This window comes from Grus americana, chromosome 4 (genome assembly GCF_028858705.1).
Source record: "Grus americana isolate bGruAme1 chromosome 4, bGruAme1.mat, whole genome shotgun sequence".
NCBI lineage: Eukaryota > Metazoa > Chordata > Aves > Gruiformes > Gruidae > Grus > Grus americana.
The window spans coordinates 30,902,767-30,923,824 of record NC_072855.1 but is presented as its reverse complement, the minus strand read 5'-3'; the positions used below and the strand labels follow the sequence as shown (position 1 = coordinate 30,923,824).

Sequence of the window (21,058 nt, the reverse complement as noted above, 5' to 3'; positions counted from 1 at the left end):
GACAGGCTACCTTCAACTAAATTGATAATTTTTTTGCATTTTGAATGAAACAAGAATATTCCCTTCCAAATACTCTGGGGTGAGTATTTCTCCTTGGCAAACTGAGAGGTGTGGGAACACAATATGCTTCATTTCCTACACAAATACACTTTGTAGAAGTGTCATCCCCCCTCTGCGCTAACCCCCAACCTAAAGGCAAAACAGTACTGCAATTGCAATTTACAGTAAATCAAATCCCCCTAATGTGCATTAGTCATGTTTCAAAAATACAGTTGGATATGACTTGGGGAGACAGCCAATTTTTTTTTCTTTTTTTTTTTTTTTTTTAACTGGGGCATTTCTAAGCAAATGCAGTAGTGCAACTTTAAAAACCTGTTAAAGTTGTGTACATCCAGTGTAATGGACAGCACATGAGACTGGGACAAGTTGCGTTGCTCCTTGCTGAAAGCAAATGCATTTGTAATTCTAGGGGTACTATAGGAGAAAAAAAAATATTAATTTTCTCAGGAACATGCGATACCATTTCTGAAGGGGATTATTCCTAGAGTGAATCTCAATCTCTCACTGTACCTGTCACAGAAGTTGGAAGAGTGTTCGACTTTTTTAGCTGTTCCCTTCTTTCTAGTCTTGACACAGCAGTCTCAATCTTCTTCTCCCCTTCTTGAGTTGAAGATTTCTGCAGTGTGCTTGTTTTGCTGCTGCTGCTGCTTTTATTATCTGACTGATTACTTACAGCAGCCTAGAACAGAGAAGGAAAACTGCTATATGAGAAAAAGTCTGTCGTGTAATGGCTGCAAGTAAGAGATGTCACACTTGATGCTTTCATTCATCACCTGTTCGTTCCTTAACCTTCCTTTTCGGCAAAAGACCAAAACACTCTGATACGTCTAAAACTAATGGTTATTACAGACTGTAAAAATCCCCCCACAAAGTTAAATTTATCACCTTGTCATTTCAGTCAAAATATTGAACAGTTTGAGCCAACCCTACCTGTTAAATACAGCACTGAAACACAGTGTGCATCTCTGGGCAACTTCACGCCCACTGCTGTTTTCTTCCACCAATTATCTACGGCTGTAATTATGCACGTGCCCATCAGAAATTTGGGTCTCATAACAAACATCAAAATATACTTAGTTATCCACATAACCTCTCTTTTTACCATCTGTGGTATCTATATACAGCATCAATGCTTGTGTAGCATCACTTCTGTACTGTAAGTAGAAGTGGTTTTCTTACCAATAGAAAACCATGGATAGTAAATAGCTATTTAGAGACCAGGGAAGAAGTGATACTTGAATTCAGTGCCTGCTTTAGGCATTTGGATGTTTCACATGATGGTTCATTTCCTTCATTCATCTACATTTTATCCAAACAAAAGATGTTACAATAAAAGTAAATTCAAACTTACTAAGATTCACCTATATTCATGTATAAATTAGTATTCCAGCTATTATTCCCTAAGCATTAAGGCTTAACATCTTATTTCCTCAAGCTTTGAAAGAATCATGTTGAATACAGTTTTACTGTTCTATCACCTGCGTAGTTGTCGTGCTTATGATTGCCATGAACTACCACCTGATATTAAGGCATCGGAGTTTACACAAAAATTGTCACACTATTGCACAGTATTTTCTCCTGGAGGTCTTCATTTTGCAAAAGGGAACTCCAGACTTTCAGACTACTTTGTACTCACTGTCATTTTAGCTTTTATGAAAGCTTACAAACCAAACATGAACCAAAATTCCCTTTCACATAATAAAACTAGCTAACGGTTATAATTATGGTATCAGTATTACTAATGGGCAGGTTTCTAAAGATTGTTTACATTCTCTTTAGCCAACTTCTCTGCTTGCTTCGCCTCTCTGGCTTGTCTCCTCTCTTCCCTCGTAGCTTGCTGCTCACGAAATCCCTTTTGCTTTTGCAGCGCTAATGTAATCCAAAGTGGTTGTGATGTTTCAACTTTTTCCATCACTTTAGACCCATCTAAAGAGTGCCTGCTCTGGAGGACTGGTTTTTCTGAAAGAAAACATGAAAATAATTGGTTAAGTAATGCACATCTCTGGTCTCAAGCAAACCTGTATGATTTGTCTACCTACCTTGTGAAAACTCTGGCGCTAAGCCCATTGAATGCCAAGCCATTCACAGACCTTCCTGGACTCTATGTCAAATCTTGAAACAGGTTTTATGCCTCAAGAATAAGATCTAATTCAACACACTCACACACAGCTGTCCAAATTTATCCTTTTTTTTGTGAAAAAGCCTATCCCAGACTCTTAAAGCTATAGCCTAATTTACTACAGAGCTACTCCCACTACATGAGATATTTAAGTAAAAGTGACACATATGCATTGATTGTTTATACCTCTGATGAAAGGGGTGAAATACCACTAGATACTGCAGTTGCCTGGTTTTCCAGCCGTAATTACGGGAAGAAGAGTGTCCAAACTTCAGTCAAAAGAAGGGAGCTGAAAATACGTGCTCCTGTAAATGCAGCCCTTCTTTAAAAAATGGTTGGTTTGGTTTTTTTTTAAATTGCCACTGAGCATTTGACTTTCTGTACCCTGCATGAAATTGGGGCTAGCACCCAGCATAGAGCTGTGAGCAGCAGGGAGCAGCACTGGGGTGCAAAGGTGCTCTCAGTGAGCACAGAAACCCTCAACTGACCTGGGACCTGCTCTCCCAAGCCAGCAGCTCTTGCTTCCAACTAGTTTCCATAAATCCTCGTTTAAAAATGGAAGTGAAAGGAAAAAGTGTAAAAAATTGTAAAAAATAAGCAGCAGTTCCACTGAGATAGGGTTTTAGAAGTGTCTTGATGCTTGCAAAATTCAAGAATGGAAAAAAATTGGGATTTCCCAATCAAATGCTGAATTCCTGCCTTGCTCTTCTGAGTGTCCTTACTCTGAAGGGGTAATTTTTCCACTTGTACAGAATACTATTTCAGGACACAGGGACTTTCAACGCTCCTCTGAAGAGCCACTATAGTTACTGTAATTGTTTTATTACTGAAGAATGCCTCTCAAATGCAGGCTCCTGTGCCCAGCTATATTGGGTTAGCTACAGAATTTGCCCGGGACAGGCACTATAGGGGACCTAGATCTTAATATTTTTTAAGCTAGATAATATTCCCTAAAAAATAGAAACAATATAATGTAAATTATAAAAATGATTACCCCTGCTCTGATGACACCATTACACATGGAATGTAGAGTCCATGCTCTGACTAACTAGGTAACATCTCTACCAAGGAAAACATGCATAAACTTCAGTTACTCCTTGAAATTAACTTTCTTAAGTAGGTCGCACTGGTCACGCTCAGTTTGTGTGTTCCTGAATTAAATTGTGGTGATGGGAAGTCCCATTCCTTCAGAAAACTCTAAGAAAAATAGTGGTACTCCACAGGTAAAAAAATATAGCTTAAGACCAAATGTCTTCCTCTGGACCTCCAGCATCTCATTTTGGAAAAGCAGACAATAGCTAAATGACCTTTGACAAATACATACCTTTCTTCAGCGGCTCAGGCTTTTTGTCATTTTTTTCTCTCCATGGAATACTTATTGATGGGAAAAATGACTTCTTTTCTCTGATTTCTTCCTCTTCATTTCTGTACTCATTGGATGGTGTGGGGTGCACTGCATTTGTTCTGTCTTCTTTTCTCCAACCACCGTCCGATTCAGCTTTAACCAACCTTTGTCCTACTGCATCAGCTAGGTTTGACCTGTTCATTTTAGAGAGAGGAGACGATGGCGGTGTCTGGCTGGTGGGCTTTGGAGCTAAAGCAGGTTTCTGTGGGACCAGTGACTTGCCTGCTGGTTTCTCATGAGGAGGGGGTAAAGCACTCTGGCCGGTGGCTGGTAGGACCGCTGGTGTGCCCACTGGTTGTGAAATCTCCGCTACAGTAACTGAAGTGTCTTTTGAATCTTTTAAAAAGCCAGTGATGTTCGCTCTCCCCATGCCAGGGGATGTAGTCTCTTGTGGAGCAAAAACAGAGGATTCTTTCTCACCTTCTGTTGTAACTAGTGGGTCAGGCACACCATCAAAACTATCTCCTGCACTGTATCTTTTCTTTTTCCTTTGCTCTGCCTGTTGATCATAATGAAAACGTAAAGAGTAGTTTGTCCTTCGTAACTTTATCCCAAAAGGAGAAACATTTTCTTCTCCATTTGGTGCTGGTTTGTCTGCTTTTTTTGTGCTGTTACTCTGCTCATTTTCCAGAGCACCGGGAAGTCCTGCCTGGGGTAATTCTTTACTCGGAGAATGAGGAAAGCTTGGAACAAGGAAAGATGGAAGATCTTTTGCAAATTTACAGCCTTCTGTGTTGTCTGTCATTTCACGATGGGTTTCCATTTTCGCCTTAGCCTTTTCAGCTAAGTGATCCTTAAAAGTGGAAGCCGCATCCTCCTTTGAATCACTGGATGAGCCAGTGATTCTTCCCACAGCCACTGTTTCATTGCCTTTTGCCGCACTTAGGTTCTCAGCATCTGAACTGGGTTTTGAAGCTTCTGAAAATTTCTGCCATGCTGGCGTTATCGAGAACTTTGCATTTGCAGAGAGGGTTTTCCTCAAGTTGCCATGGGGAACACCCCGTCCTCGGGGTGTCCAGTCATCACTGTGTCTGCAGACACTCACCCGGTCTCTCTCATTGTATTTGCTGTTTTCCGCATTCTTTAGGATCCTGGAGCGGATGGAAGCCCACTCAGCTAGTACAGCCTGGTTGTTCAATGTCTCTTGTGCATATTTCATTTTACTGCTGCTGGGTTTGGGATCCTGGGTTTTTTTCTGGGCTTTCTCTGGTGAAGGAATATCCACATTTTTTCTCTCTTCCGTTAACCCAAGTAACGATTTACAAGCCGTGTCCTTTATCTGGTTCAAGTTAACTGCTGTGCCACACAGCTGTGCTCCAGTAACCAAAATAGCTGTATGGGGTACACACACAGAAGACGGGAGCGTATGAGAGCCCTTGCTGGAAGTGTGCATCCTGTAGTCTTTGACAGATGGGGAAGAGTGTCCTGCTCCTTTGACGGGCATGACTGGACTCAGGTTTACTTTCTGAAATATGATCTGTTTATCTCCAGAAGACACTTGAAATGTGAAGGGTCTAGATGCAGTCTGTCTTTCATCTACCTCTTGCCACCTAAGTTCTTCGCCTATTCGCTTTTGCTCCTGAGCCTCAACTTCTCTCTTCAGTTTCTGGGCTAGGACTTCTTCTGCTGTTTTATTCCCTTCTTCTGACTGTTTGAGTTTTTGCGATCTTGATCCTTCTTGGAGCTTCTCCTCTACTGGATGCCTGTCAGTCCCTCCAGAACACAACTGATCCTTGTCCTGTTGCTGTTCCAAGGATTTTTCTTGTTGTTTTTGCTGAAGATTTTGTCCTTCTGTGTCTACCTTCTGCTCTTCCAGCTTGTTCCACTCTTGTTCATTTTGTTCCTTTTGCTGCTTCAGTTCATCTTGTTGCAGACCTTCTGCACTTTCCATGTGCATTTGTTTTGTGAGCTTGTGTTTTCTCTGCTCTTCCCGTTTCTTTTTCTTATCCATTACTTGCTGGGGTTGTTCCTTCTCTGTCTTTTCTCCTTTCTCCTTCAAATGCCTTTGTTCCTCCTGTTTCTTTTGTTGTTTGAGGCTCTCAGCTTCTTTCTCCTGCTTAGGTTTTATTTCAGCTTCTTGAAGCTCTTTCTCTTCTAGCTCTCGTCTCTGTTTTAATTCCTTATTTTCTTCCTTGAGTTCTTTTTGTTCCTCCAGCCAATTTCTTTCTTCTTCCTCTTGACACTGTTTTTCAATCTTGTGTTGCCTTAATTCTTCCAGCTCTAGCCTCTTCTGGTCCTCCAGCTCCTTGCACCTCTGCTCTTCCCATTCCTGATGCTTCTGTTCCTCCAACTCCTTACGTCTCTGCTCTTCCTGTTCCCGGCACTTCTGCTCCTCCAGCTCTCGTCTCTGTTGCTCCTCCCATTCCTGGCGCTTCTGCTCCTCCAGTTCTTGTCTCTGTTGTTCCTCCCGTTCCTGGCATTTCTGCTCCTCCAGTTCTTGTCTCTGTTGCTCCTCCTGTTCCTGGAGTTTCTGCTCCTCCAGCTCTTGTCTCTGTTGCTCCTCCTGTTCCTGGTGCCTCTGCTCCTCCAGCTCTCGTCTCTGTTGCTCCTCTAACTCCTTCTGCCTCTGCTGCTCCCGTTCCTGGAGTTTCTGCTCCTCCAGCTCTTGTCTCTGCTTCTCCTCTTGTTCCTGGCACTTCTGCTCCACCAGCTCTTGTCCCTGCTGCTCCTCCAACTCCTTCTGCCTCTGCTTCTCCAGTTTCTGCTGCTTCTGCTCCTCCAGCTCTTGCCTCTTTTCAGCCTCCAGCAGTCCTCTCTCCTCTTTAGGGCATGTTTGCTCTTCTATTTCCACAGATGTCTCTCCTTCAAGGAGATACTGCCTCCTCTCTTCTTCACAATGCCTTCTCTCCTGCTCTTTCTGAATCTGCTCAAGTTCTTGGCACCTTTGTTCTTCCATTTCTCTTTGTTCTTCCATTTCTACAATCTGCCTTATCCTTTCAGCCTCAAAGATCCCCCAGTGATCTTCAATTCTTTTCTCCTCTGCCAGCTGAAGGTGCTTCTGCTCATCTCTGTTCTGGATTAGCTTGTCTGCTATGATGTGTCCATTATACCCTGGGTATGTGTCTCCATACACCTCAGTTTCTAGGTCCTCTGGCTCAAATTCTGTTATTGTTAAACTTTGTGATCCCTAAAATTGGAAATTGGGAGACAAGTTTGAAGTTACTGAATGTTGCCTATTGTCTTGTTGTTCTTCACAGTGAACAATCAAACACAAATGCAAAACCACTTTTTTTTTTTTTAACAGCGATTTAGATCCAGAGCCAACACACCCACCCCAATTTATGGATCACATCATCATAGATCTCATGCCTCTTACCTATTCAGATGATAGCCTTTAAAAGAAAGAAAACATCCTAAGAGTGACAACAGTATAACGCTAAATATTGAATCACTATTTGGCGTACATAAGATAATCCAGATTGGGACCTACCATTTCAAAGTTGCAGAAGCCCCAGGAATAGAGCACAAGTTTCATATGCCTGTTCTACTACTTAGAACTCCATCCTTTAAGCCTGAAATAATTAGCACCTGCTTAAGGGCATTGTTTTGCCAGTTCTTTCATGGCAAATCTAGCTGTTACTTGCAGAGACAGAAGCTGTTGCCTGCAGAAAAGAGCTCTGAAATGCTAGCCAGGAGAGAACACTGCTCAGGGAAACACAATTTGGTTGCATTTCACAAATCCCAAGCCAGGATATCTTCCTCATTATCTGTGCTGAGATTCCAGTTCTATTGCAGGAACCGTGGGACCATGCAAAGACAGAGAACCTACAGCTCCCCAGCAATACTGTACTGTATAGAGGCATGTGCTAACTGCTGGCTGGTTCTCCATACTTGCCCTGGCATGTGGGTCCAATATCTGCATTAAACTGAATGCAGACTTTCTTCATAGCTTACTCCTTGTCTCTGTAGTGACATGGTGTGAAGGTGAACTGCATCTGAAGACTGTTTCCCAGCACTCTCCATGAGGAAAACAGCTCAGCTAACGCCCTGACTAGCTCATTTGTTGAGCCATCATTTGGCTCCAGTTAAACATCCTGTATAAACAAGAGGTTTAAATTTAATTTCTTCATTCCAAGAGAGATAAATGCAAGTACAATGGTGCAGAAGAAAGGACAGCAGCCTCTCCTGAACCCTCTGTTAGATGAATAGTCTTGTCCCGTTTACAAGCACTGGTAAGATGTCAGGATAAAAAGCAAAGTAGCCATGCAGTAAGTGTACAAAGCGAGGGTTTGATAATTCACTCTAACTGTAGCAAGAGCTGTGTTACTTAAGTCTTATTCTTTCTCATATGACAATGGTATTAGCACTGTCAGAACTCATGCCAGTTTTAGAGATTATTTTTTTCCAACCATATTTTGCACTATCTGATTGCCTATACCAGAGCAGCATTAACAGTGGCAGATAACCTTCAGACCTTTATGACCTAATTTTTTTACTAGAAAAACTAGAATCAGAAAGCTCTCCCAGTGTAAAATCCTAGTAGAAATACCTCAGGTATAAGTAGTATTTGTCTCAACTGGCCATACTAAAACTTCTTTGCATCTTCTCTCCAGCTAGAGTTTCATCTTTAGGTCTTTATCTTGAATTCAAGACAAAATGTAAGATGCCCGCATTTTGTTTTGCCCTGAAGACACAAGATTTGTCAAAGAAGCTTTCAATAGCTATCTCTAACAGTGTTAATCACATCTTCAGACAGTCTTCTGTCTATAGCTACTGCTAGTGCACTCAGTTATGGTTATTTTGTACCCAGCTTCAAAAGCAACCCCCCTCCTCTCACTATTTGACCAGTGATTCGATACCTTTGTTAATCTCTTGTGCTTTCTTGACATCCTCTGCTTTTTTGGCTTCACTGACAGCTTGTGTTTAGCTGCACTGTTGTCTAGACGAGCAACAGCCTGGGGAACTGCATCCAAATTGATTGTTTCAATTGTGCCAGAACAGGAAAATTGTCTTTTCGGCCGAGATGATTTGACTGGAGTGACCTGTTTGTATCACAAAACCAAAAAGCTATTATTAAACTATTTGTTCCATTTAAACAAATAAAGTAATGAATGAATGAATGAATGAATAACACACGCGCGCACAAAAAGCCTTTGCCGTTTTGAATTCAAAGGAGTTATTAGCAGAAAATATTTCAAACCCTGCTTTTCCATTATACAAATCATGAACTTTGGACATGAAAGTTACAGCTGTAATATTTTCCTATTTCCAGTACTACATGTTTTTACATTTTTCACTTAAAAATTAGACTATTCTAACTGAAGTTTTTTCACAGTTTAGCTCCACTCAGAAGTTGTTGAGACTGGGAAGGGCATAGGCAGACTTTTAAGCAACATCAAACACTGGGACACTTTAAAGTCTGCTTAGTGTGTTAAAAATATCTCCATCTTTAAATAATTTAGCTTATACACTTTAGGCAAGAGCAAGTCAGATTGACTTATCTAAGCATTCTAACAGAACACCTACAGAGCTGTACTATCTGCATGGGAGATGACTACGGTATTGGATCTCAGACTGGCACAGTGCCTGCGGAAAACCTTCTCTCCACAGCCACGTGGAGTTGTCCAAGCTAGCACCAAAGAACAGCAAAAAATAAAACAATACTGGCTTTGACTGGTGCTTTTTTCTCTTGCCCTTCAAATATTTGGGTTCAGAAAGTGCAAATACAAAGTAATTTAGTGAGACTCCTCTCATGTATAAATACAGTGGCGCTGTATGTCTAGACATGTAAGAGTGAGCCTGTAATCAGTCTCTCCCATAAGTCACTGACATATCATCCTGAGACTGGTATTTGGCACAATCCAGGTGGAAAAAGAAGACAGAAAAAAAAAAAAAGAAGGGAGAAAACATCTTCTGTAAGGAAAGAAAATCACATACATTGTTTTCAAGACAGCTCTGTAATCTTCCGAGGTTAAACATATGCTAATTAGGGAACCAATTACTTAAAAGCTGATGGAGCATTTTGCATATGCTTATTGAATTACATGTAGGCATAACAAAGTAGTAGCAGTACTTATGAAAATTATGGCTCTATGATTAATACATCAAATGCAGGAATGCTGCAAGACTGGCAGAGACCGAGTTCTGCTGTTTCTTGCAATCGACTCTTACAGATTTCTCAATCTTACTTATTGCTTATTTACTAGCCCCCAAACTGCGCAATGTTCACACAGCTTTGGATGATCATGGAACAATGAAATGTGTATTAAAGCAAAAACTGTCAGGCTTCTAATAACTAAAATTAGAAATTAACTTGGTGCAAACTGAGTATAAAAGTTTTGTTACCTTTTCTTCCACTTCATGTCCTGTTACAGGCAAATTCATTGCTCTCAAGAAATCTCCAGTGTCAGTGGACTAGAAAACAAGAAGAGTACCACAGCTAGATATTAAAGTGTAAAGGATCTAATAAACATGGTTCAAAGCACTTGTGAAATCAGGCATGTCAGAGTAGGATTTTTATGCTGTTTCCTGTCACTGCAGGATTGATGGATAAACAATTCTTGTTCCTAAATGCTATGAATTTCCCTTTGCTGCTACAAAAGGCAAAACACGCTTCCTTAACAAGATAACTAGGTTCCAAATCAAAAGAAAAAGCACAGCTTTGTAGGATATCAATCAGCTCTTAATAACTTTATTTCCTCCTGACCTACACCTAAGGGAAAAAAATATAGGACCTTGATCAGGCATTACCTCTGCTGCAAAGAGTTTCAACTCCAGATTCTTGACGACGACTCTTCCTACAAAGCAAACGAGCTGCCCCAGAGCAATCGGAGCCTATCGGTCACTAGGACTCCTTAGCTAATGTCCCTCTCCAAGCCATCTCATAGGAGGGGATTTTTAAGGCGCAGGGGTTGAAGCAGCATTCTTCACACTCAGAAACATTGTTTTTAATCATTATATCACTTCATGAACTAATGAATGTTTGGATCCCATTACACCAGGTGCACAAGATGAGGTACCATCTTCAAATCAGATTGTTAGTGTAAAAGCCTAAAGAATCAGCTTTAGAACTACAGGTTAAATGAAACGCAGAACTCTTGCCATCAATCCTAGTTACTCAGTTGGGAAAATCAAAAGTTACAAAGCAAGACAAAAAACCTGTTTGAAGTAGAGCAGCGCTACGTGGTCCTGGCCACCAACTCCTGACAGAAGCCACCCCGTCCCCCTCAGGACCTTTGCAGATAAACACACAGAGGAGTTACAAGGCCAACAGCAGAGACAGGAGCACAGAAACGAGGCAAGCTGCCACGCACCAGAAATCTCAGATAAAGCAGGTAACAAGTGGCACACAGTAAGAGAAAAGTGCCAAGTGCTCTGGGTGACCTTATGCATGTCGCATTGGTTTGTTAGTGTCTGCAATCTCCTCTGAGTAGGGACGTTTGCTCCTTCAATATTTGGAAAAAGAACTATGCAAAGGGGCATTAATTTTGTTTTCAAAACATTGTATTTAAAAGAGTAGAGGTGCTAAGGACTGAATCTCTCCCTCCTTATTACAGAAAAATACTTCAATGTTTTTTTTAGTGCTTGAATTATTTTCTCCTTCAAGCTGGAGGTCACTAGGTGACATTTGGGTGTCCTGCAGGACCCAGCAAGAAGTCTGTCTGCAGAGAATGTATGTTGGTGTCAAACGCAGAGTCTTGCCTAGTACCTAGGGCAGCTAGCCAAAACCTGTCCACAATCCCACTGCACTTTTTGTGCGCACAGGATGCTCTGGATTCACCTTAACTGACTGCTTCAGAAGGGAGTATTGGCGAAGCAGAAGAAATACACCTTACTTTGACTGCATTTTTATCCTTCCAGACTGCAGAGGGAGAGCCATGAGTGTGCAGGTCCTACCCAAATGCCTGGGTCCCTGACAGATCTGACCACAGCTGCAGAGGAAGTGGTCACAGAGGAGCTATAACGCCCCTTGAAGACTGATGAGGAATTTGGGCCACTTCAGCCATTCAGTCTGTTCAGCTGAATACAGGCATGAGCTGCAGGAGCCACTTACTGCCTTTGCCTTTCCCACAGCTAGCACTAGTGAACACAAGCTGAGGGCCATGTCCTGGTGTCCCTCCAGGATCTCAGAGGCTGAATGCACATGGTAGGTTGCTGCATGCCTTCCCCAAGGGTTTCCAGGCACAAAGTCAGCCTCCTCCAGGCCGGGAAGGATGTCCCTCTGTCCCCAGCACTCCTTCCAGCCATTATAGCAACACACAGAACCAGTCTTGCCTTAGAGAATTTCTGGACAGCTTCCATCACTTGTGTTTCTTCACTGCCTGAGCAAGCCCTTTCTGGACACCAGAACGCCTACAGTTCCTGGTATCAAAATCTTCATGCATAATTTGAATAATTATTTGAATTATACTGGACATTTGGATTTAGGGACCATTCTCAAAATGTTTCTCCCCCTTCTTTGCTTTCAGTTCCTGTCCACGAGAAATATGGATGTTTACCCCAAGACCCAGGATTTTACAGATTTAAGCTCCAGACCCCTCTCATTTTGGAATGATTTTCCTTTTTGCCATTCAATGCTGCACCCAACTTTCCATTCTGGGACATCCATATTTCAAGACATTTTCTGTCTCAGAAAAATCTCCTGTCTTCTAGCTACACTGCAAGTGATGTCTGCGTTGCTGGAAGTTCAGAGCAGATGTTCAAACTGGTAATTCCGTGGGACCTGGCTCAGGATGCCAAGAGCACACGTTTCTCACCAGTCCAAGAAGCACGAGTTGAGAGATCCCACCCACATGAAAGAGCACACTGAGCTCAGCTACGCCTCACTGGAGACATCTGCTACGCCCCAGTGAACTTTGCTGCTTTAATACAGCTATAATGCCATGAAAACGTCAATTTAAAGTGCTTACTTTATTACCACTGTCTGAGATCACTGTGTCCTGCTGAGTCTCAATCTCCATGGGGCTACTGAGCAGCACATCCTCTTCCATACTAGCATTTGCCTCCCCCATTGTCCTCACAGAAACTGTCATTTGTGGAGGCTGCCCAAATTTTATGTTCTTGGCCAACTGTTGCTGAAAAACAAGAAAAGCAAAGAAAAAAAAAGGTATTTATATTGTGAGCAAAACAAGACAAGTCTAGCACGCACCCCTTCTCCACGTGAAAGCTGCACAGAAACACTCAGGGCAACTTCTGACTTTGGACAAAAAGGTCAACTTGCGGCTCACATTGCTGCAACACGGTGGCCACCCCCTCTTCTTTCTCCCTGCAAAGTGACCAAGGTCAGGAATTTACTGCATGACTTCTGATTTTGGATGATCAGTTTGAATTCTCATTAGTGTTGCCAGCTTTTGAAAACTTATTGTGAATTTTGAAACATTCCTTCTCTTTTCTTAATCTACGTCCTAGATTAAGACTTTGTTTATACAAGCTAATTATGAAGCCTTACTGTTGCAAAGAAATAAGATCTGAGCCAAGTGTACACTGAGAAGCTAAAACAGCTCCCAAGGCAACCTTTTTCTTCTGCAGCCTCCAAACCCTGCATCTCATGCATCTGTAGTTCTTAAAGAGATCCTTATTGTGAGGTTTAGCCATAAGTTTTAAATGTTAAGGGTTTGGCATAATCTTGCCTTAGAGGAGGCAAATTCTCAAAGGAGGGGAAACCCAGCTTCTTTTAGATGCTCCATCTCATAGGAACAGTCTGCTCATGCTCACGTGCACTGTCACATCATCGCTTTCACACAAAGAAGTTTATGCAGGGGACGTGCAGCAGATGAATGGATAAAAGGGCTTTCCCACTATTTATTTTCCTTTTTGAAGTAATCTCTCAAGGGTTACAAGAAAGTACTTTTGAATTATAGTAGGGTGAATTGGAGAAATTACAGCCCTGGTTACTGCAGAGACACATACCATACAGTCTTTGAAAGTGAACTTTTTGCAAAAGAGTTAGAAGAAATTCTCTAGAAGGAGCAAATGGATTAAGGAACATATTGATAGATTTTTCTTCCTGAAATACTTCAGGGAATCATTCTCAGGAAGGAAGGAACCATGGAGTTATTTTCCTGCTTTACTCTCTTTCAGGCACAGAAAATTCTCCAGAGTAGATCTCCCATTTCTGTCTTGTGTTACTATAAACATTTACAGCTCAGCAATACTGAATTCAACTCTGCAGCTTCTATTCAGTGGGAATGTCAGGTACATAGATGGACCCCTAACATGAATTTGCCACGCAGAATATTGGAATAGAGAGCATGTAAAACAAAGATTTTTTTTTTCCCCTGTAACACAGAATCAATAGTGAGGCTTAGGTGAGCAGTTGGCAAGGGATGATATGCTTTAGCAGTGGATGGACTTTGAAAAGGATTCAGGTGAGATCAGTCTTGCTTGCCATCATTGCCCAGTGGACTAGATTCTTACATAAAGCTTATCCATATTACCCCAAAATATTACCAGATTTCTGTACTGAACTATTAAGACACAAAGTACATGCAGAGACTCCTCATAATCAGGTTATTAAAACAGAATAATTTTTCTCAGTCTCCTCTCTGAGTTACGCACTATTTATGCACCCATTTGGATTTTGGCATAGTGGGCAGTTTTGAATGGCAGAGTTTTATTCTCACCTGGACTACTGGCGGTGCACCCATAGACTTGAAATCTTATATGTTTCTGCTGCATAAATGGGAGTTGGAGAGAGCAAACAGGTCTGTATTAGATAGTGTGAAGGCTGTAATTCTGCTCTATTCTTGCAGGTCCTCTGATGCTACTACAAAATTACTTCAGAACAGCTTCTTAATTTGATAACATGTTTTCTAAGTTGAGGCTGCTCCTTTCTTCTTAGAAAAGTCGTATTCCTAGACAAATAGTTCCCCCAGGCAGAAAACTGGAACCGTCAGCATTACCTGAGCAACAACTCAAGAAACTAAGGATTTGTGCATCTGTTCCATGGTGAGAACACATGTATATATTGCTTGCAATGTCTTTTGGAGGAAGGGATGGTGTGTTGTTCTCTTGATCTTCAGATCAAGTTCTTGATCTACTGCGTGTGCAATGCACAGTGGGAGTTGTGTGGTGATGGAGCTATTGCGGAGAATGGTCCGTGCTTTAAAAAAGGCTCTGCTGTAAAAATACATCTTGTATTTGCGTATATAAAAGTTTAAAATGTTATTTTCCTGATATTTCCAGGAAATAGAGTATCCTCAGTATGTATGGACCACACACAGTTAGTTTTGGTTTTAAATTACTTCAAAGTTTTAGGAGTTTATTTGCTCAGACTTGCATAAATTAGTTTGAATATTGAAGAAGAAACTCTAGTAGCCCTCACATTCCTTTCAGGACAGAAGACTTTTTTACTGTATTATTTATTTATTGAAATTTTTTAAACAAATTTAGCTTAAATTGATGGCACTAATAGTTTTCCATTGGCCAATTTCTTTCGGCCAATTTCTAATCTCCAAAGCTGATTCTGAATACCAAATGTGAAAATCTCAAATAGCTTATTGTTACCACTGAGCAAATTTATTCTTAATGCTTTCAAAGAGCAATGTCAAACCTGCTCCTCATTCTTTTTTAAAAATGTACTTATGCTGTAACTACAATGCAATTATCCTCTCTCAAAAAAATTCATACAGATACATTCTCTACCTGGTCAATCATAAAAACCCTTAAAATCCATCATCCCTGAAAGAGAAGAAAAACCCACAACTTTTACTTGGAAGAACACACACAGTCCAACCCAGAGATGGAAAGTTACGTAAATTGAAGCTGCAAGGCCATTGAGAAGAGGCCATATTCCCTGAAAAGGAGCATCTGCTTTAAGTGTCTCAAAAGTTTCAGTTAGACATACATTGCTGAGCACAAAACCATAAATCCTCCGCACTTGAGGATTCCCTGTGCTGACAGCATTGCAGATGATGGTTGCCTAAGGAGGATTATTTGCAACTCTGGTCGTTAGAAGTTGCAGGCATGACATTTTGTTCTTCTACCGTTGCACAGTCACACACAGGGTGTTTAAATATCCTTCTGGAAATCTCCATAGATGCATATTGGTCTCAGTTAAATGAACCTGGTCTCTTTTGGTTTATGCAAGAAAGCTTGTAATTTTGCAGCCAGAAATCACTGTCCTGCACGAATATCTAGCTGGAAAGAGATGAACGTTTCCACTTCCAGCCTTATCAACCCCAACAGGCTTTCCCAGTCGCTCAGTTTGCAGCCAGTGGACAGGTATTTCCACAGCACTTACAAACCGTTCTCAGCACCAAACCAGCATGGCTACCACATACGACAATTATACCATGAAATAGCAGCTGGAGAGACTACACCCACAGGGGAGCTTCAGAATGGGATCATCAAGCTGTTCCCCAGTCCAGGTTTACCTCGTGCCCGATTTTTTTTTCTACGCGATTCAAGAGGTGCGTGAGAGTTTGCCTTTTCACACCCAACGTGGGTGTCTATTGGTGCGGTGCCGTTCAGCGTGAGGCGAGGAGCAGAGCTGCACATCTAATAAAAGCAAAGAATTACTGGGAATTTAGAAATAAATAAATAAATAAAAGTTTAAAAATTTTAAAATCTTCTCAGTAACTGGACTATGACACAGGCCCACTTTATTTCATGCAAAATAATTTGCTAAAATGTGATGCTATTTAACTGACATCTTTACACCAGCTTACCATTAATAACTTCAGAAATAAAATTCCTAAGTTAAATTGCTCTGCATTGGTTGGCACCTGCAGCAAATTAAAAAGCTTAGACTTTCAAAGCACTCTTTGTGTTTGCATAGGAAATGCCACAGAACAAATTTTCCATATTAACCGGCAGAGCGCCCAGATCAGGCTGTACATCTCCTCTTTCACTCCAGTTTGGCTCCTCTTCTGCGTACATGCCTGCTTGCATGTGTGTTGGATTCAGTCCCCTGAAACCACATCATTCTTATGGCTCTGTGCCTGGAGTGAATCCAAAACCGGATCCGCTGAGCTGCTTACTCTGTTCAGTTAAAAATCATTAAAACAGAGTGTACTATTTCAGTATGATTCCATTCAAACATGTCTTACAAGAAATGCTGGTCATATTTTGTCTTCAACTCAAACACCCATTTTTTATGTCTGTTTGCGATGCCCAGATATATAAATAAATGAAATTATGTTTTCTAGTTATATATAATTGTGAAATAATGATTTAATCAATAATACTGGTCTTAAGAAGAGCCATACTGTTGAAAGTCCACATGGTCCTGTACAGTCTCTCACAATGACCCAAAACCCAAATGCCTTGGGAACATATAACAGGGCGAGCCCGTACTGAGATTTTCCTTGTAAATGCTCTAATGATTTGTGGCATCTGAGGACTTTTGGAGTCAACAGCCACTTGGGAACTTAACTTTTATGAATTTGTTTCATTGCTCTTTGAACTTTTACAAATATTTCACGAATAACAGTGCTGTATGACAATGAGTTCAACAGTCCAGCTATACATAAAGAAATATTTGTCGAAAGTGTTCAACTGATGCTCATGTGTTCTCATCCTGTGAAAGACTGAATTATTGTTCTCTATTCTCAATTCCACTCATGCACCTCTATCATATTCTGTCTCTTATAATTTCTTTTCTAGGCTGAAAAGACAGTTTACATAATTGTTATTTCTATGGAAGTGAGTCCACTTCTTTATCCAAACAGGAAAATCTGCATCATATCTAAACAAGCAGAACACCCCACATAAGCAATCAATTTTATTTTTTGTTAATCAAAGAGCGAGAATAAACCAGAAAGCATCATGTGAGAAGTTATATTGGTGTAGTTGGAAGCTTTGCAAAGTAAACTAGATCTAAAATTAACATGTAGCCTACTGAAAAGGAGGAAAATAAGAAGTATTACCACAGTTGGTTTGGATATAAGATGCAGGGGGGGAAGTATTCCACTCTCCATCGCTGGAGCAGCACGTGGTTCAAGAAAGATTTTGGGAGAGTCCGAAATAGAAGAATAGTGAAGAAGCAAACTGCATCTAGATCTCTAGAGACATGTATTTGCAGCAAATCCAGATGCAAATGAAGATTTTGGTATACAGTGGCAATGGACCACTTACGGATGCTCCCGTGTTAAGAGCAAGACTTTCTGGAAAAGCCTGAAGATACTTATAGGATCTGTGGCATTTGCCACCTGAGTCTCTCCTTGCAGAGTACCAAAAGCAAAGCAGATGTGAGTAAGGAAAACGGAAGCTCATTTCTAGGGCTTAATATGATCACAGGAAAAAGGGCATCTGCCCCAGAAATGCTAGAATGTTTAAAAAAAAAAAAAGATAAATTCAGTTTATAAAGTGAAAACAATTGTCAAATGTGAAGACAACAATTAGGCTGCAGTGGCACTAGGAAATATTGGCAACAGAGAGATGAATTGTAAGAAATACAAAGCTGGGCAAACATGCAGTGAAAATTCACTTCCAATTCTATAAAACGCAGAGCATCAAGTTAAAAAGATAGTAACTCTGAGGTTTAGCAAATGACTTTGTAGCCTTGTTGAGATCTGGGCAATATCAAACAGCAACAACAATGGGAAGGGCTGGTAGGATACAGAGGCGCAATGCACAGCAGGGGAAGCACTGGACTGATCATTAGCTAAGATATGTTAATGACTAAAAGAAGTGGGATCTAAAACTGAACAGTCATTAGGTCTGACAAGAAGAAAATGATTGGGGACATTAATCATTACAAAGCCAGGGAAATGTTAATTTAAAAAGTGGTCCTTTAGAATTTGACCAAGAAGTCTGGATTCCTAAGACAAGTTTTATTATAATTATCTGTGTAATAAATGGGTGGTTTGGAAATTTACAGAGCAGAGGGTTTGTTTGTTTTAAACCACGTGGCCACATGAAACAGGAAAGATGTAGCCCAGTAGTTCCTAAGTGCAATAAGCCATACGCCAGAGTCAAACTTTGATATTTCTTCCAGCTGACTGCCACCGTTTCATGGATGCCAGATGACCTCAGATACTTTCAGTGAAGGCAAGAGGTGGAGAACAAACTGTCCTCCTGCCTCCAGAGGCAGCAGCAGTGCCACACCACGGTATTGTCACAGCAAAAGGGAGATAAAGGCTTAGCGGCATCAAGATACTAACACTGAAAACAAGTTTCCATTTTACTTGCTACAGCGTTTGTGGGTCTGAAACAAGAATTGTCTTCTATTCATTTGCTATTTCTGGCAAATATCAGTAGTAGGAAGAAGAGCCACAGCTGCAAAATACGAGGAAGTGGATCTAACATACTTTGATGCAAGAAAAAAAATAAAACCACGAACTTATGAAAGGGAAGGGTGTAAAAACAAGCTCCCAGAGTTTCTTTTATGTTTGTTCTGACACGCTGCTAGATTTAGATTTTAAACATTCCTTGTGTCTCATTCACAGTCCTGTATGAGAAGTAAAGCACCAGATCCCAAGAACCTCAGAAGTTCAGCATTAAGAGTACCAGCACCTGGGTACCATCTCCTTGTGGAAGCAGGTTCAGGCTGGCTTTCTACACTGGAGCTTAAAAACTAGGTAATGATAAATCTCAGCAGATCCAAAGGACAAGGGCAAAACTGTTTTCACAACAGCGGATGGCTCAAGCTGAGACAAAATAACTTCAGGATAGACTAAGGCTATTGGAGGTTAACGAGAAGTCAGGCTTTCCTCAGCCTGACTTCTAGCACACACTAAAACCTTTGAACATGACCAAATCCATTTACAGAAAGCCTGATAAGATGAATGCTGCCGATCTGAAAATCAATAAAAAGAAATGAGAGCTATTCCAGAAAGAACTCATTTACCTTGCACACATAATCGGAGAGAATTCCTTCAATAAGAAGCTGAACCAGTGCACGTGCTGGCCAGCTGCCCAGACTGCTACAGAGTTTTGCCCCATTACACCACGTTTTTGGTGGATTCATCAACACTCCAAAGTCAGCAGAAATGCAAGGCGAGAAGGGGTAAACACTTTGGTGGTCAGCAGAATGAGATCCAGCACCATCAGTACTATTCTATTCTGATTTCAAAACCCTTTTCACTATGCTATCTGTTGGGCTCGTAAGCACGGTCCCTCTTCCAGAAAAGATTTAAGTTTTCCAGGAATGTTCACTGTAGCACCGTCCCCCTCCCCGCCCCAGAAAAAAAAAATCCTGAAAAAGGTTAAAATTTGCAGAGATTTTAATCTCTGGAATACAGCAAGTTCAGAGCCAGCACAGCGCACCGCATCCTGGCAACACTTCTTTACTAAAGAGCATCTTGCCAGGCAAGTGGAAACTGGAAATGTTGTGATTCCACTGTGACACACAAGCCTGGGCAAAACCACAGTAATGTTGGTGGCGCAGCAATGACTTCACCGGGAGCTGGCCACAGAATTGGTTTTAAGGAGTGCAGAAGAGATGAGTGTCTCCTCTTGTCCCACCACTTCGAGAAACACAGATGAGCCCAGAGGGAGTGAGCTTGCAGAAAGGCACTTCAAAGTAGATACAAGCTTCTGATAACTGGAGACTGAGTGTCAGAGTTTTCTGTCACTGCAAAATCACACAGCAAACATCATCTCCTTTTAGAATGCTACAGCAGAAAAAAAAAAAATGGGGTATGGAGTGCATAAAACCTTTAGACAGGAATGATAGTCCAAATAACTGGTCAGACCTGGGACTCAACTCTAAGGTCAACCGAAAAATGTGCAATGGCATTTTGGCATGATCTTGTCCTAAAACTCAGGAAACAGTTGCAGAAACCATGGCTAGGGAAAGGGGGGCTGTTATACGCCGGGCAGCAAGTTTTGCAGATACAAGAGGTGGCCCCTGGGCTTGCTATAAGGAGCCTTTCCGTGGCATTATGAAAAAAAAAAATCCATGGACATTTAGATGAATATATAACTTCTGTGTAAACATATAAATAGTTAAAAGTGCCATTTACAATCTATGTAAATCTATGTACATTGAATGGTTTGCTCTGCATATCACCATCAGCAGCAGAGTGGGAAAAGCTGGATAGGGGATGTTGTTACAGGCTGGGTTGCAGCCATACTAAAATGATAAAAATTAACTGATGTCCTTCAATCTTAAATAAAAAGGTAAGCACACTTTTGACATCGAGCAGCTGAAACAACACCCCCCCTTAAAATACATGCAAGTAACCACACCAAAAAAAGGCTCATGCAAAGTTCACATGAGCAAGAGCACATCACTGGCTATTTATTTTGTCATTTTATTTTATTCAAGGGTGATTATTTTTGCTTTAATTTTCTTGAGTTACCATTTGTTTAGTGAAGACAGTTGTTAGCAACTGCAGTAACTACTTTTTATCATGTCTCTGAGTTTAGCGAAGGCAATAATTTCCATCGGAAATTTTAAGGTGAGTTTGGAAATGGGAGAGGCCACTCCTGCAAAGCGAAAAGGTATTCTGAGAAAAGCGAATGTACTGAAGCCAAGACAACAGATCCAACAGGATCCAGTGGGCTTTGTATCCAAAGGACACTTAAGCATTCTGCAGGACAAGTCCAAGTAAACTACCTCACGTCTTTACCCAGAGTCAGTAGTCATT

General features: G+C 41.1%; 1 protein-coding gene across 10 annotated transcripts in view; it reads right to left on the bottom strand.

The window, feature by feature from the left end:
• CRACD (capping protein inhibiting regulator of actin dynamics) overlaps positions 1–21,058 on the bottom strand; it is a 132,570-nt gene that overhangs the window by 4,714 nt on the left and 106,798 nt on the right. For all 10 annotated transcript variants that reach the window (XM_054823168.1, XM_054823166.1, XM_054823164.1 and 7 more), the window contains 6 exons: positions 12,434–12,598; positions 9,870–9,938; positions 8,384–8,566; positions 3,504–6,711; positions 1,829–2,019; positions 571–739 (listed from right to left, as the gene is read on the bottom strand). In XM_054823168.1, coding sequence (XP_054679143.1) covers positions 571–739; positions 1,829–2,019; positions 3,504–6,711; positions 8,384–8,566; positions 9,870–9,938; positions 12,434–12,598 — 3,985 coding nt within the window. The remainder of the gene's footprint in view (positions 1–570; positions 740–1,828; positions 2,020–3,503; positions 6,712–8,383; positions 8,567–9,869; positions 9,939–12,433; positions 12,599–21,058) is intronic.